We start from the raw sequence: 16,260 nt of genomic DNA, 5'->3' as shown, positions 1-16,260 counted from the left end.
CTTGCTTAAATATTGAGATTCCTATTCAAGAAAGAGGTATTGAAGGATATTCAAATAGGGTATTCGAGATATAGGAAAAGAATGGATCAACCCTTTTGTTTTTCAAGTTTTAAGAACGACCAAAATAATTTATTAAAACTTTATCTGGGGGTCAGCTAGGTGGCACAGTGGATAGAGCACCGGCCCTGGAGTCAGGAGTACCTGAGTTCAAATCTGGCCTCAGACACTTAACACTTACTAGCTGTGTGACCCTGGGCAAGTCACTTAACCCCAATTGCCTCACTAAAAAAACAAAACAAAAAAACTTTATCTGGGGGCAGCTAGGTGGCGCAGTGGATAGAGCACTGGCCCTGGAATCAGTAGGACCTGAGTTCAAATCCGGCCTCAGACCCTTGACACTTACTAGCTGTGTGACTTTGGGCAAGTCTCTTAACCCCGATTGCCTCACCAAAAAAAAAAAAAAACCTTTATCTGGCAGCTAAGAGTAAAAAAATGACAATTTTTAGGGATATGTATGTATATGTGTGTGTGTGTGTGTGCATATACATATGTGTGTATATATTTGTTTTTGTTCAGTTGTTACAGTTGTCTCTCTCTTTGTGACCTGATTTGGGGTTTTCTTGGCAAAGATACTGAAGTGGTTTGCCATTTGTTTAAATGTGTTTTAAAACATTTAAAGGGGGAAAATAGGTTTGGCCCACTTTAAAAAATTAAGAAGCTTGGTTTAAATATATGTGTGCTTATATATGTTTATTTGTGTGTGTGTACATATATGTGTGTGTGTGTGTTTGGTTCGTCAACTGATTGCATCTATCTGCATTCCCAGGCAGACAGAGGCCTGTTCAACATTTCACCTCTGAGATCCAAAACCAGAGTGAGAGGTAGCACCCTTAGAGACCTGCTTTTCACCACTGATGCTGCACTTGCCTGTCATTCAAAGCGTGAATTGCAGACCTTGATGGATCACTTCTCCCAAGCTTGCATGGACTTTGGCCTAACCATTAATCTTAAAAAGACAAAAGTCATGTGTCAGAGGGCTATGTCGGGGCAGCTACGTGGCACAGTGGATAAAGCACCGGCCCTGGATTCAAGAGTTCAAGTCCAGCCTCAGACACCTGACACTTACTAGCTGTATGACTCTGGGCAAGTCACTTAACCCCCACTGCCCCGCAAAAGCAAAACAACAACAACAACAAAAAAAAACCAGAGTGCTATGTCGCCTCCATTGATACACATCGGTAGCTACCAGTTGGATGTCGTAAGCCAGTTCTCGTATCTTGGCTCTATTGTCAGTGACTATTTGTCACCTGATTCTTAGATCAATCAGAGGATTGGGAAAGCTACTTCAAACATGTCTGGGCAAACAGTAAAGTGACAAGACAAACCAAAGTTGTCGTCTATAGAGCATGCGTCCTGAGTACCTTACTGCATGGCAGCAAAACATGGACTACATACACTAGACAAGAAAAGAAGCTTAACAGCTTCCACATGCGCTGCCTTCGGCACATCTTTGGCATATCTTGGTCAGATAGGATCACCAACACAGAAGTGCTCTAACATGTGCAACTTCCGAGCATCTACACGCTACTGAAACAAAGACAGCTGCGCTGGCTAGGTCATGTGCACCACATGCAAGATGGGTGCATTCCTAAAGACCTACTCTATGGCGAGTTAGCCTCAGGCCAAAGACCTGCTGCATGCCCCCAACTTCGCTACAGAGATGTATGCAAGTAAGACTTGAGGATTCTGGGAATAGACACCGGCAGCTGGGAGAAGATGACCAAGGACAGTGTCTGATGGAGTTCAGTACTCAGGAGCAGCTTGCGCGCAGCTGAGATGGGCCTCCAAGCTCTGGAGGAAGAAATGAGACACAGGAACAGATGGGCAACAGAGAGCGCCGTTTTCTAATGTCCTCGTTGTGGCAGGAGCTGCGGCTCCCTTATCGGACTGCACAGCCACACTGTGGCCTGTCTGCAACTGGCGGAAGCCTACCGTATGTGTGTGTATATATATGTGTGTATACATATACACATACACATGCATACATATATAGTTAATGAGGAAAGTATATATTCCTAACTGGAATGACAATTTGTGTTAATCCTCTATGGTTCATTTACTAAATATGTAGATGCCATGACTACAGCCTAATGTCTTCCTAATGTTCATGTTAGTTAGACAATTTTCACATTAGCCCTGAAAATCAAGATTATGTTAAAACTTTCAAAGACCAAATGGAAGATTGCTTTACTAACTGGGTTAAGAAGAGGGCACCTACTCATGTGAAGTACTGCGATGGCCATTGTCAATTCTGGCTTATTCTTCTTATCAGACTTGACAGTAGCTAGACTTTTTTTGGCTAATATCAGGATCTGTTCTATATTATAGCATTGCCTCTTTTTTTTTGAGGCAATTGGGGTTAAGTGACTTGCCCAGGGTCACACAGCTAATAAGTGTCAAGTGTCTGAGGCTGGATTTGAACTCAAGTCCTCCTGACTCCAGGGCCGGTGCTCTATCCACTGCGCCACCTAGCTGCCCCTAACATTGCCTCGTAATGTCATCAGCTAATCTTGGTCAAAAGAATTTTCTTTTTCTACAGAAATCACATAGGCCTGGATGCAAAAGCCATGTAAGTCCCTGTGAGGGAAGAGGGAGAGGAGGAAATAAGCATTTATATAATGTTTACTATATGGCAGGCTCTGTGCTAATTGCTTTTTTTTTCATATAAATATTTTATTATTTTCCAGTTACTAAAACATTTCCATATAAGTCATTTTTGGGGGCTGGGCAATGAGAGTTAAGTGACTTGCCCAGGGTTACATAGCTAGTAAGTGTCAAGTGTCTGAAGCTGGATTTGAACTCAGGTCCTCCTGAATCCAGGGCCAGTGCTTTATCCACTGCACCACCTACCTGCCCCACTAATTGCTTTTAGAAATAATTATTATCTCATTTGATCTTCACAACAACCTGGGAGCTATGTGCTATTATCCCCGTTTTACATTTGAAAAAACCATGGCAAATAGAGTATAAGTGACTTGCCCAAGCCCACACAACTAGTAAGTGTTTGAGGGCAGATTTGAACTCAGGTCTTCCTGACTCCAGGCCCAGTGTTCTATCCATTGTGCCACTAGCTGCCTCCTAGAAAGAAAAGAAAAATCTCTTTTTAAAACTGTTCATCAGGGCAGCTAGGTGGATAAAGCACCAGCCTTGGATTCAGGAGGGCCTGAGTTCAAATCCGACCTCAGACACTAGACACTTACTAGCTGTGTGACCTTCGGCAAATCACTTAACCCTCAATGCCCTGCAAAAATAAATAAATAAGTAGGTAAGTAAATAAATAAATAATGAAACTGTTCATCATCTTTGTCCACTGCAGATGCTCAACAAATTGGGCCCAGAATTGAATGGGAAGAAGAGAATGGGCTGGATTATATCTACAGAGCTAAGAATTACTTTCACTGACCCCAACTTTCTCCCTAAAACAAAGACTCATTTTTTAAAAACCCATTTCTTCTGGTGGTGCTATATGGCTGAGAATCATAAAATAACACAATCTCTGAAAAATAAAATTGCAGGTCACCCAAAGGACAATGGGGAGACGTATGGTGGGTGTAAATGGGCTGTAGCATATTACTAATGAAAAATTGCAGCTCAGAGCTGTGTAAAAAATGTTATCAAAGAGATGTATGACCAGAAAAGGAGGTGAGCCTGTAATGAAGCAAAAGGAAGGGAAACCAGATAGATCACCTCTGTGCTGCTTTGGTACCCACAAGATGTCAAAAGACAGCATACTGGAGAGGTCCCCTAGGGAGGGTTAATGGGAGAACTCTAACAAGAGAAATAGCAAGTGAGAAGGCAGGGATGAGCCGTGATCTGAATTGTTGGAGGATGAGCTCATAAATCCATTTAAATATTGAAGTATGATCTATTTGGTTTTGTTCAGTTGTTGCAGTTCTGTCTGATTCTCTGTGACCCCATTTGGGGTTTTCTTGGTAAAGATACTGGAATGGTTTGCCATTTGTTTGAATGTGTTTTAAAAACATTTAAAGGAAAAAAATACAAAAAAAAAAAATTAAAGGGGGGAAGAGGGAACTTGGTCCACTTTAAAAGATGCAAGAAACTGGATTTAATAATTTTTTTTTTAAAACCAACATGAGAATGGCTGAGTTGATTAAAGGATACTCTTAGCAATTCTCCATACAACAACCTTTACACCAAAGCAGAGTTAGATCAGTTAGAATGAGGGAGTTAGTGACAGAAGCATAATTGTCAGAGGAACCTTATCTGAACTGGACAAAAGACAGCTGCAGGATTTTACACAATCTCCAGGCAAATTAAGTAGCCATGACTTTTCTCTCTATTTCTGGTCTAACCAGGAGAGAAAAAGTAAACACAAAGTACATGCACTAGGGAATCAATATTCTCCCTTGGAGAAGGACCGGCTGGATTAAAGTGTTCCAGAGCTAATTGGTAGTGTTTAGAAGGCAAATGAATGCCTTCTCTTTGATAGGCACAAATAGATAGTTAAAGGTTTTTGATACCATTCTGAAGCCCCCAAGAGGTTGGCAAAATAGCTGAAGCTACGAACAGACACAAGACCAGAAGCATTAGGACACCAAAATGATAAATGGGAGAGAATTAGAGGTTTTCTTTCAAGCATAAATGAAAACAAGAGATAAACTATGCAGTAATTGATAACAGTGGAAAATGGGTAGAAGGTACTTGTACTTAGGTGTTTTTATTTCTTTAATTTTGCTCTATATTGTATCCTTTTGACATAGCTAGCAATTGGACATCGGCAATTATGTACGGCATTATTTTAATAAGTTACATTTTATAGGAAAGTGCATAATTAGCTATATTGTGTGCTTTTCTTTCCCTAGCTCTCATTTATTTACATCTGATAAAACTGGTCTATCTATATTACTAAAAGCCACATCACTTGGAAATACAACTGGAATTTTTAATTGGAAATATAATTCCTGTTGTCATTCAGTCATTTCAGTCATGTTCAACTCTTCATGACTCCATTTGGGTTTTCTTTTGTTTTAAGCAAGGATATTGAAGTGGTTTGCTATTTCCTTCTCCAGCTCATTTTACAGATGAGAAAACTAAGGCAAACAGAGTTAAGTGGCTTGCCCATGGTAAGATAGCTAGTAAGTTTCTAAGGCCAGAGTTGAACTCAAGAAGATGAGTCTTTCTGATTCTATCCACTGTGCCACCTAGCCACCTAGCCACCTAAAAAGAAATGGTATCTAGAAGGTAGGTATTATTAATTCAAACCTATTAGGTTTAAACTAATAGTACAATCTCATGGGGCTAAAAAAAATCTCATTGGGCTAGCCTATATTTTTTAGATAGTCCTTTCATCCCAAAATATCTCTCTGAATATCTGAGGAAATGTTTGTTCAGCCAATCTACGCCAAGGCTGTGTGCCCTAGAAAGTACAGTTGAGAGAGTAGCCTATGCCTTCATTAGAATGTAACATCATTGAGAGCAGAGACCATTTCATTTTTATCTTGTATCCCCAGCGCTCAACACCATTCCTGGAACATAGTAGATACTTAATGTTTGCTCAATGAATAAAGACATTGGAATCATGAAAATAGAAACCCAAGAACAAAGCAAAGCCCCAAAAAGGGGCAAAGACCAATTATAAGTCACGATGCCCAGTATTAGCGTAACGCTTCAGAGGTTACAAAATACTTTCGTGTCCATTATGTCATGTGATTCTCACAGCTAGGGAGGGTAGGGAGCAGCCTTGTTTTACAGAGCCCAAAGGTACTGACTTACCCCAAATCTCATAGCTAATGAGTGGGGGTGGGAGGGTCTGAACCCAAGTCTTCAGCTACTCCAGGGCTTTTTCTCTTACATCAGTCCTGCCTCCCTATAATACCCTGGATACAGAATTGCACACCTGAGAATAATGTCCTCTTAACCATTTCCACCACACCTCTTGCCCAAGTTGCCTTCTTGAGCTATCCCATTTCGAACCAAGGGTCAGAAGGATAGGAAGATGGAAAGAAGCATTATTAAACATAGATAAAATAAAATGTTTCTTTCAACTTCTCATCAAGGAAATCAACATTCCTACCTTAGAAGGCCAACTGGGACTTTCTTTGCCATAAGGGGCCAAATTTATACCACCCTGAGAGTAACTTAAGTCCTTCACCAGCACAGAAACAACAAAGCTTAACGCTTAGCTAAAAAACAAATTAATTAAAATAGGAATCTACCAGATGGCAGGCTGGGGTGAGTTTCTCTCTCACACACACACACACACCCCCCATACATGTCAGCCTCCTGGAAGCAACCTCAAGCTATTGTTTCAAGGTCTTTAGCTTTTCCCTTCCCATTCTTGCTCAACTTGAGGGCATGGACCAGGTTGTTTGAGGTTCTTTCATAGTCAAGACTCACCCAGAGCCTGATTGATCCTGGAGGGAAAAAAAGTATTCCCAAAGATACATGTTCTCTCTATTTAATACAAAAAGTATAAAACTGTGGAATCCTCCATAGTATTCTTCCTGGGGCAGCTAGGTGGTACAGTGGCTAGAGCACCCAGCATGGAGTCAGGAATGCTGTTGTCCAAATCTGTCCTCAGACAATTACTAGCTGTGTGACCCTGAACAAGTCATTAGTTGCCCCTATTTGCCTCAATTTCCTCATCTGTAAGGTGAACTGGAGAAGAAAATGGCAAACCATTCCAGTACCTGCCAAGAAAACCCCAAATGGGGCCACAGATAGTCAGACACAACTGAAACGACTTAATGACAATAACATAGTAATCTTCAGGAGAAGCAAGTCTCATGGCTGTAAATTATCTGGCTTAGGGCCAAAATAAACTTTTAATAGCTCTTTAACAGCTCAGTGGTAACTCTTATCCTAACATTACACTACTCTCAATGAAGCTCACTTTGCATAGTAGTGGAGGTCTTAGAAAAATCAAGTAAATCCTTGTTTGGTAAATCAAATACAACTTTCCAATTGCCCTATAATCTTATTTCAAATATCCTTTATCTTCATCTCTGAAGTATCTTCCATGGGCAGTGGCTCATTTTCTGCTTCTTAAATTGATCTGATTTCATAATATCTCTGACAAGCAGATGACTCATAGATAAGGAGACAGGATGGTGTAGTGGAAAGAACCCTGAACTTGGAGAAAAGAGATCTGGGTTCAAGTTAAAGACCTTCACCTCAAAGCCTCAGTTTCCTCATCTGTACTATAAGGATGGCATGGCATATCAACAGCTGGCCTGGAAGCCAGCAGAGTCAGGGTTTCAAATCCAACCTTGGACCCATTCTGGCCACATGACCATGAGAAAGTTTTAATTTCTCAGTGTCCTCAGGCAACTCCAGGTGACTATAAGTTGCAAAATGGTTGAGAATCTGTATTGGTAGAGGGATTTTCCTCACAGGGAGTTCATTTCACTAATTAAAACATAGGTTTATAAGTATGATAACAATCACTACCATCATAATAACACAATTCACAAGGTTGTTATAAGGAAAACACTTTTTAAAGTGCTATATAAAATGTGAGTTAGCATTGAATACCTCATAGAACTAATGAGCTAGGATGAACCTCAAAAGTTATCTAGCTTAATCTTTTCCTGTTACAGGTAAAGAGTCTGAGTCCTGGAGAAAGGAAATGACTTGTCCAACAGCTAGTTCTTGAACCCAGATCTCCTGATTTAGGCTAAAACTATTACCACAGTACCATGTACAAATAACCAAATGATTACAAGTTGTAGTTAGCACTACATGAAGCAGCTGCATGAAGTAGCAAATTCTTTTGTTGTTGTTGTTGTTTTGTTTTGCGGGACAATGAAGGCTAAGTGACTTGCCCAGGGCCACACAGCTAGTATCAAGTGTCTGAGGCTGGATTTGAACTCAGGTCCTCCTGAATTCAAGGCCAGTGCTTTATCCACTGTACCACCTAGCTGCCTGAAGCAGCAAATCCTTAATCTTCCTATTTGGCTTTCTTGAAATGAGCCATGTTTGTAATAATTAAGAAGTCAAAACTGGGTCTACTTCACCCTTCCTACATCCACGTTAGCCTTTGATTTATCTTTATGTTCCTGGTTTGGGGACCACAGAAATGATATGCTAACATAATGCCTTTATTGCCAACTTAGGAAAAAAACAAAATGGGTACTAAATAAAGATTTGTTGAATTGTAGTCTTTTGTGTATGCAGCATTCTAGTCTAAGTAGTATAGAGCAAGCTGCCAATGGGTTTTAATTCACCTTCTTCTTGTCCCTTAAAAGAGGACAGGAGGTAGGTATTCCACCCTTATTTTACAAAGAGAGAAACCAAGGCAAAGGGCAATGAAACACCTTACAAGTAAGTGAGACCATAAGAAGTATATCCCAGTGTTCTTCCCTCTCAGAATGATACTTTATTCTCATACTCAGCTGCCCGTATGATAACAGAAGTGTGAATTTCTCATTGGAATCTATACTCACCCACATTGCACCTGGGTAGTATTTTTTTTATCACCATATGAAAATCTCATGAGGGTATCTTCATAGAGATGGCATGCGCCATGTGGGTGAAAGAATGTTTCTCAGCAGTCCTTAACAATTATATTTTTCTCCCTGCCATGTGTTAAAATGTATAAGCTTGACTGCAAATCAGCAGAGGGATTTTTTCAGTTTAAATATGGAAGGAGTATAGGTGCCCAAAGGTGTTTGAGTCAATGTGATCTGTAAGGAGATAAAAGGTCATGGAGAATTGCATTTGGAATAGTTGGAAAGAGAAAAGGCAGCAAGTGGGTAGATGTGTGCATGCACACTCAATATCTCTCTCTCTCTCTCTCTCTCTCTCTCTCTCTCTCTCTCTCCTCTCTCATTCTTCCACTTCCTCTCCTCTCTCTCTTTCTCTTTTCTCTCTAATTATTTCTCTTCCCCCACCCGCTCTCTCTCTCTCTCTCTCTCTCTCACACACACACACACACACCCCATAGAGCAGACCCAAAATGAATCCCCAGAAAGCTGGTGTACTTCTGAGAATAACTTCTATTGTGCTGATGTAAATGGGAGTCCAAATGGAAGGAAAAAAATAGTCTCCTACATATGACATAGTCTTTTGCATGTATGTATCTGTTGCAGCACCATAATTTGTAAAGAAAAAAAGGTACTAATTTTAAGAGAAAAGTACTGGCTCACTAGCACTGTCTTATAAAAACCCTCAGCTCAGCTGTCTACAAAGCCTGCTTGCTCTAGGGGAGCAGGAACTGAAAGAAAGGAAAATTCCTCATGGAAAAATGGTTCCCCCCCAAAAAAAACTCAAGAAAGATGAGATAATGAGGGGAAATCTGGGGTATAAAGGAGTTTATTTTCCTTAACAAAGTCAAAGTCAAGCAAAATGAATAATCTGCCTCCAGAAATGGCTATTTAAAGGCTTCTGAAAAGGGCTCTGGTCTCTAAAAAGACAGGAGTCACTGCATGCCCACCCACTCCTCATTTATTTTTAAACCTTGGCTTATATGTTCCTTAGCAACAGAAATAGATGATGAGACCCCCACACACACACCTCCCCCAAAACATAACCCCCTTCCCTCACTCCATCAAGTGCCATTTCACAAGAATCTCATGTTCTTCAAAAAGAGCCCAGAAAAGCAATACAGTAGCTAAGGCACCCATACTGACAGTATAAGTTTATTAACTTACTTAAAAATGGAAGACTTACGCTATAGTGGAGTAAACCGACCTCTCTATAAGGCAGAGTCTCCCTTTGTAACTCCAGCCTGCATCCACATCCATATTCTTGAACAATTTTAACTGATGCTGTGGAAAGCCTTAAATTTGGAGCCAAAGGATTCAGGTTCCAATCCCAACTCCACCATTTACTGCTTGTTATGTAGCTGAGTATATTTCTTCACTCAGTTCCCCCATTTGTAAAAGGAAGAGAATACACTGGCTAATCTGAAAGTTTCCTTCCAACTCAGAACCTTATCTATGATCCTGGGATATGGTCTCTGCCTCCCCTCCCCTCCCCATCCCCATATACGCACAACACACAGCTCATGAACCATCTCAAGTTGGATCCATATTGTCAGTTTCTTTAGACCCCTTTTTCTCAGTAAAAAGTAGATCAAGTGTTGCATTTGGAGCTAGGAAAGGAGTCTTGGGCTCAAAGCTTGCTTCAGATACTTACCAGCTGTATGACCATGTACAAGTCACTTAACCTCTGTAGGTCTCGATTTCCTCATCGCAAATGAAGGGAATGGACTCAATAACTTCTAATGCCCCTTCCAGTTCTAAATCTATAATCTTATGGTCTTATGATCCTATGGCCTCACTGTTTCTCCCAGGTGCTGTCAGAGCTGAGGTGAAGAGGTAAAGACCTCTTCCTAGATAAGCAGACACCAAACTTCATGAACACTGTTTTCTTTCCCTTCCTTTCAGACTATCTATAAGCATGCTCAGGGCTCAGGCCAGCTTTACTTGACTCTGGTGCAGATGGCTGTCAGGAAAGTAATCCTTCCAAGTTACCTAAAGCAAGAATTATCTATAGGGGTCTTTCACCTTCCTTCTCTTGATACCACACCTTCCACCTACCATCTGACCCTGTTTTGTGGGCCATAAGGCATGAAGTCAAAGGTCACAAGTCTCAAAATAATAAGGAAATCTTTGCAAGACCTCAAAAAATTAGCAAATAAACATTTTTAAGGGAAATGAAGCTTAAAGAGCACCCACCTCACTGAAATGGAAGTCAAAAGCCTATTGTTATACACTCATAAAAATGAAAGGAGCACCCACTGGCACTGGATATCTTCTCCAATACATTCTCAGGAAAAAAAAATCACCAGAAAGAAAATCCCTTTGGGATTTGAGCTGCTTTCCCTTGCAAATGTTAGCCTTAGACCTACACAGAGAGGAGGTGATACAAATGACAAGATTGGATTCTTCCATGCTGGGAGGTGCTTTGGACTATGAAAACAGAGACCTACCAGTATTGCTTCACATAAATTAACTCCTGATCATTACAGCAATGGATTGCACAGCAGCTCCAGCTTCCCAAGGACTAACTAAGAAGTAGCAAGCTCTATGTCCTAACATGCCTCCCTAGAGCCATCACTCCCCATCACTTCCACCCCCTCCTATCCTATTTTTAGAAACCCAAAATATGAAGATCGAAATCTGATTGGTTCTGATCTGAGTGAGTAACTGAAAAAAGCAACTCAGGTGGGAAATTCCCTCAGCCCACTGGGAACAAAAATGCAACACAGGAATTCTGGAATGCAACTACTTCACCAGCAATTTTGCAACATGAAAAAGTTAAAATCACATTACCTACATTCAATAAGTGACTACAGCAAACCGAACTGTAAGTCTGGGGGACCCTAGGCAAGCACAATGTCTGTAGGGATCTTAGTGATTCACCTATCTAACCCCCCCCCCAACACACACACACACACACACACACACACACACACACACACTCTCTCTCTCTCTCTCTCTCTCTCTCTCTCTCTCTCTCTCTCTCTCTCTCAAGCCCACACACCTTTGTCATCCGCCTTTGCTTACATAACAATACATGGGTTAACAGGCTTAATACTCTATATGGTTTTCTGGAAAGGAACATATAAGTTTAAAAAAAATGAGGAAGCTTGCTTTTTTCAGACCCTTTCTCGAGTATTATATTAAACGTCAATAAGAAATAGATGACACTAATCTAGGTCCCCACATTATCTGTCATAAGATACATAATTAATTCCTCCATTTGAGCTGTCCAAATCAGACATCAAGACCCTATCTGCATAAAACTGAATTTTGCCTTTTAGTGTGATGCATTAGAGCGGAGAGCTTCCCTTCCACATCATTTTGGCTAGACTAGCTGCCAGCACCTACCTCCTTTACTTTCCTCCTACCCTCCCTCCCCTGGCCCCAATTATATAGTTCCAGGGAATGATTATGATAGTGTTCCCCTTAATATTGGGTCTCATCAATATGACACCCACAATAAACTGATGGGCACACACCACACTGTTGCACAGCAGAAACGCAGGCAACATAGATCATGATACTAAGGATATGTCTCTAATTATAAATAGATATATGTATATGCATATATATGTGTGTGTTTGTATATATTATATACATTTGTTAATTTCAGGTTTTGTGACCATAACATTTCCTCTTAAGTATAAAACCTGTTCTTCGTTTCTACCTGTCGGAGTGATCCCAGTTAAGTTAGTGCCAAGGTGCCATCTAGAGAAATCTGGGGGATTGGAGGAGTGATGACTAAGGGAGGCAATGACTGATGGGCAACTTTAAGGATGAATTTCAGGTTACCTGGATTTCCCCACCACCACCACCGCCACCACCCTATTCTGAATTAAAGGACCAAAGGACCCTTTCTTCTCTCCAGTCTGATATCAGAAGCTCAGCCTGAGGACAGGATGGGAAAAAGAACAGCCTCAGACTCCAGACACGAAGCTGGTAAAGATTCCAGGAAAGGAGGGGTGGGGGTGGGGAGAAGAAGAGAAGGGAAGCTCGGCAGGTGTCTCCAACTTCCTGACATTCGTTCTGAAGGAAAGAGAATGGAGTAGGTTTGGAGAGCACCTTAAAGGGACTTGGAGATCACTGGGTGTCCTGGACTTCTCTCTCCTACCTGTAAGAGACCTGCTTCCGGAAAGTTAAGTTTCTCAGCTTCTCCTCCAGAGCTTCATCCTTCTCCTTCTGGCCGGTGGCCTGAGGATCGTCCAGGGCGGCAGCTGCAGCCGCCGCCGCCACCGCCGCCGCCGCCGCCGAGGCTCCAGCCCCTGCGCTCCGCGTGTCCGGTACACCGCCCTCGGCTCCACGGCAGCAGCTCCCGCCACCGCCGCCGCCGCTTCCGCTGCTGCTGCTGCCGGCAGCCCCTTTCTCCTCTCCGCTCCCGGAGCTAGTGTTCATGTCGGCGGCTCCAGGAACCACGGACCGAGCTGAGGTGGAGCGGCTGCAAGGACCGGGGCCGAGCGGCGGCGACTGCAGGAGTCTGGGCAGGTCAGCGCGCCGCTGGCTGGGGCAGCAAATGGCAGCCCCTTCCCGCAGCATCCATCCGCGGCTGCACCGCACCGGGGCATTGTGGGAAACTCCGTGCCTCCACTCCCCCTCCCCAGCCAATCAGGGGCCGCCTCCCTCGGCCCTCCCCGACCTCTCCCCCCACCACACACACATACATCCGCCCCAAGCCCACTGCCTTTTCCCTCGGATAGAAAAAAGAACCTGGGAGATGAATTTAAACCCTGCCCTAAGAGGAGCCGGGGAACCTAAGGAAAAGGGAATGGTGGGGGGGAGCGGGGGGGGGGGGCACGAAGGCGGGGTCAGGGGCGCTGGAAAACGGGGAATCCTAGAACCTCAGAATTTTAGAGCTGGGAAAAGGCCTTAGAAATCAACTACTTAGCCCCTTCGTTTTACAGATTAGAGGACCTAGTCCCGAAGAAGTTAAATGCTTTCTCCAAGCTCTCAAATCGAATTAATAACCGGCCCTAGACAGAGCCTGTGTCTCCTACTCCTAGTCCAGGGCTCTCTCCGCTAAGGTGGTCAGCGCAGAACAAATTTGGAGTAGGTGAAGATCTCTCTGTCGTGAAAGACTTGTAGGGAGTAAGACCTGGGAACATTTTTGAAGGGAATTCTTACTTCGGGGGCTTTCCTTGCTCCTCCCTAATAAACAGTAGGGGAATTCAGTAGAGTTTTATTTTTCTCCCTAGCTCCATTTAAAAACATCTGTACTTGGCAAAGATCCTATTATGCCTCCACACCTGTTTGTTTGGTTGTGTACATATCATAGGTTAAACCACACATCCTCCAACAGAGCAGAAGAAAAAGAGAATCCAGGGAAGGAAAGAGGTAATCAGATACAAAGTGAAATCTGTCTTAAGAGGCAGAGCTAGAAGGGCAAGGTGGGGACTTTAGCTCAAGAGATTTCTGATATTAAATTGAATAAGACTAACTTCAGAAAGAAATACGAGCTGACAGATTTTACAGGCCCTCACAGCTTACCTCATCCCTAACCTCCTTTTTTATAATGATCCCCCCCCAAAAAAGTACAAATTGCCCATGATATGAAAGGATCTATGTACAGTGAATTAAAGAATATTCCATGATTTTATGTCTCAGACAAAAAGAATTGTGCAGACAAACATGAAGAAGACATAGACAACTGAATAATAAATATCCATAAAATACACACACACACAAGAATAATTATTTACATTTCATACAAACCAATGCTAAGTGTAGGGTAAAAGGAATGGCAGTCATTGCTGAAGTTTCACCCTAGCCTTGCTAGAGATGAGAGAAAGCAGGGAAGGTTTGAAAATTGTACTCTCCCTTTTGAAAACTGTGCCTTATTTGTTACTTTATACCAGAGACCATACACAAAATAAGTACCTATCTAGCATGAAGAAAGGAATTTTTGATAGTGAAAATATATGCATTAAAAATGTATTGGTGGGGCAGCTAGGTGGCGCAGTGGATAAAGCACCAGCCCTGGATTCAGGAGGATCTGAGTTCAAATGCAGCCTCAGACACTTGACACTTACTAGCTGTGTGACCCTAGGCAAGTCACTTAACCCTTATTGCCCCACAAAAATGAAAAGAAAAAAAAAGAATTAAAAATATTGGTCAGGGGCAGCTAGGTAGAGCAGTGGATAGAGCACTGGTCCTGGATTCAGGAGGACTTGAGTTCAAATCTGACCTCAGACACTTAACACTTACTATCTGTATGACCCTAGGCAAGTCACTTGGCCCCAATTGCCTCAGCCAAAAAAAAAAAATGTATTGGTCAGGGGCATCTAGGTGGCTCAGTAGATAGAGCACTGGTCCTGGATTCAGGAGGACCTGAGTTCCAATGTGGCCTCAGACACTTTACATTTACTAGCTGTGTGACCCTAGACAAGTCACTTAACCCCAATTGCCTCACCAAAAAAAAAAAAATGCATTAGTCAATACACCCTCCCATCCCTCCTATTGTATATTGTGCTCTACCTCACCTATCCCTGGCCCTCACTCTGGAGAAAATCTGCTTTGTGAGTTATGAAGTAAGGCATAACACACTTCCCAGAGGAAATAACAATTCAGGACCTGCTTAAGTAAAGATGTACACAATTTTGAGGACAGGCTCAGGGTTTGAGAATTCCTTGTTAAATGAAAGGAGCTACAATCAAATTGACTTGAGAGGAAGGAAAAGGATGAGGAAGATGAAAAGGAGATAGACCATAATGGCCTGATGAAGTGAAAGGTGGGAACTTTGAAAGTCGCTTTAGGAGATTTTCAAACAGAGGATTAGAGAAAAAAATCAATCAGCAAGTATTTATTGAATATCTCAATTCAAGAACTCAAATGGATATAATCTCATCCCTATAGGTACTCCATACTATAATACAGACTGCAATCCATCCATACCCCACCTGCCCAACCTGTGTGACTCTTGTCTATGTCCTTCTATAAGTTCATCAAAGGAAGTCCACCCAGAGTGCTGGAGTTTTTCCTCTCTCTTTTCATTGTGAAAATACCAGCTAGTGGAATCTACAGGCTCGCTCTCTCTCTCTCTCTCTCTCTCTCTCTCTCTCTCTCTCTCTCTCTCTCTCTCTCTCCCCAACTCTTCTCTCCTCCTATTTGTTCACAAATTTCTTTGATGGCATCTTTTACCTCAGTTCTTCATATTTCTTTTAGTACCCATATTGTGCATAAATATTTTTTAGGTGCTTGGACAGATAAGGAATTAGTGTTAAACCAACTAAGTCAATTCAATGAACATTAAGAAAAAACCAAGGTATTCTGCTAGGCACTGGGAATACAAAGACAAAAAAACTAACATTTATCAATGTCTCTTACAAGCAAGGTGGGGGGGTGGCAGTGGCAGAAGTTGGATCTCATAGATTCATAGATTTGGAACTGGAAGGGACCTTAGAGATTATTTATTCCAACTTCCTCATTTTACAGATGAGGAAGGTGAAGCCCCAAGTGACATAGAAGATAGAGTTATGAACTTGGAGTTAGGAAAACCTGAGTTCCAACCCTGCCTCAGATACATACTAGCTGAGTACCCTTGAGCAAGTGATTTACTCCCTCAGTGCCCTAGGCAACTCTCTAATGAATGAATAAATGAAAATGCATTTATTAAATGCTTAATATGTACTAAGCATGGCAATACAAATAGAAAAGGGAGACAGCCTCTGCTCTCAAAAAGCTAAAATTCTTTTTTTTAATCTTATTTTTATTTTTGGTTGCAAATTCTTTCCCTCTACCTCTCCCCTACCTCTACCCCTTA

General features: G+C 42.0%; 1 protein-coding gene across 1 annotated transcript in view; it reads right to left on the bottom strand.

Annotated features, from left to right (window-relative positions):
* Positions 1-13,044, bottom strand: part of DGKI (diacylglycerol kinase iota) — a 599,484-nt gene extending 586,440 nt beyond the window's left edge. The window contains 2 exon segments of the mRNA XM_043965727.1: positions 12,619-12,960; positions 12,962-13,044. Of these exon segments, the coding sequence (XP_043821662.1) occupies positions 12,619-12,960; positions 12,962-13,044 (425 nt within the window).
* Between the last annotated feature and the right edge of the window lie 3,216 nt (positions 13,045-16,260).

The sequence above is a fragment of the Dromiciops gliroides genome, chromosome 5, assembly GCF_019393635.1.
Source record: "Dromiciops gliroides isolate mDroGli1 chromosome 5, mDroGli1.pri, whole genome shotgun sequence".
NCBI classification, from domain to species: domain Eukaryota; kingdom Metazoa; phylum Chordata; class Mammalia; order Microbiotheria; family Microbiotheriidae; genus Dromiciops; species Dromiciops gliroides.
The sequence above is the reverse complement of the archived record's forward strand: the minus strand, read 5'-3'. Positions and strand labels throughout refer to the sequence as shown.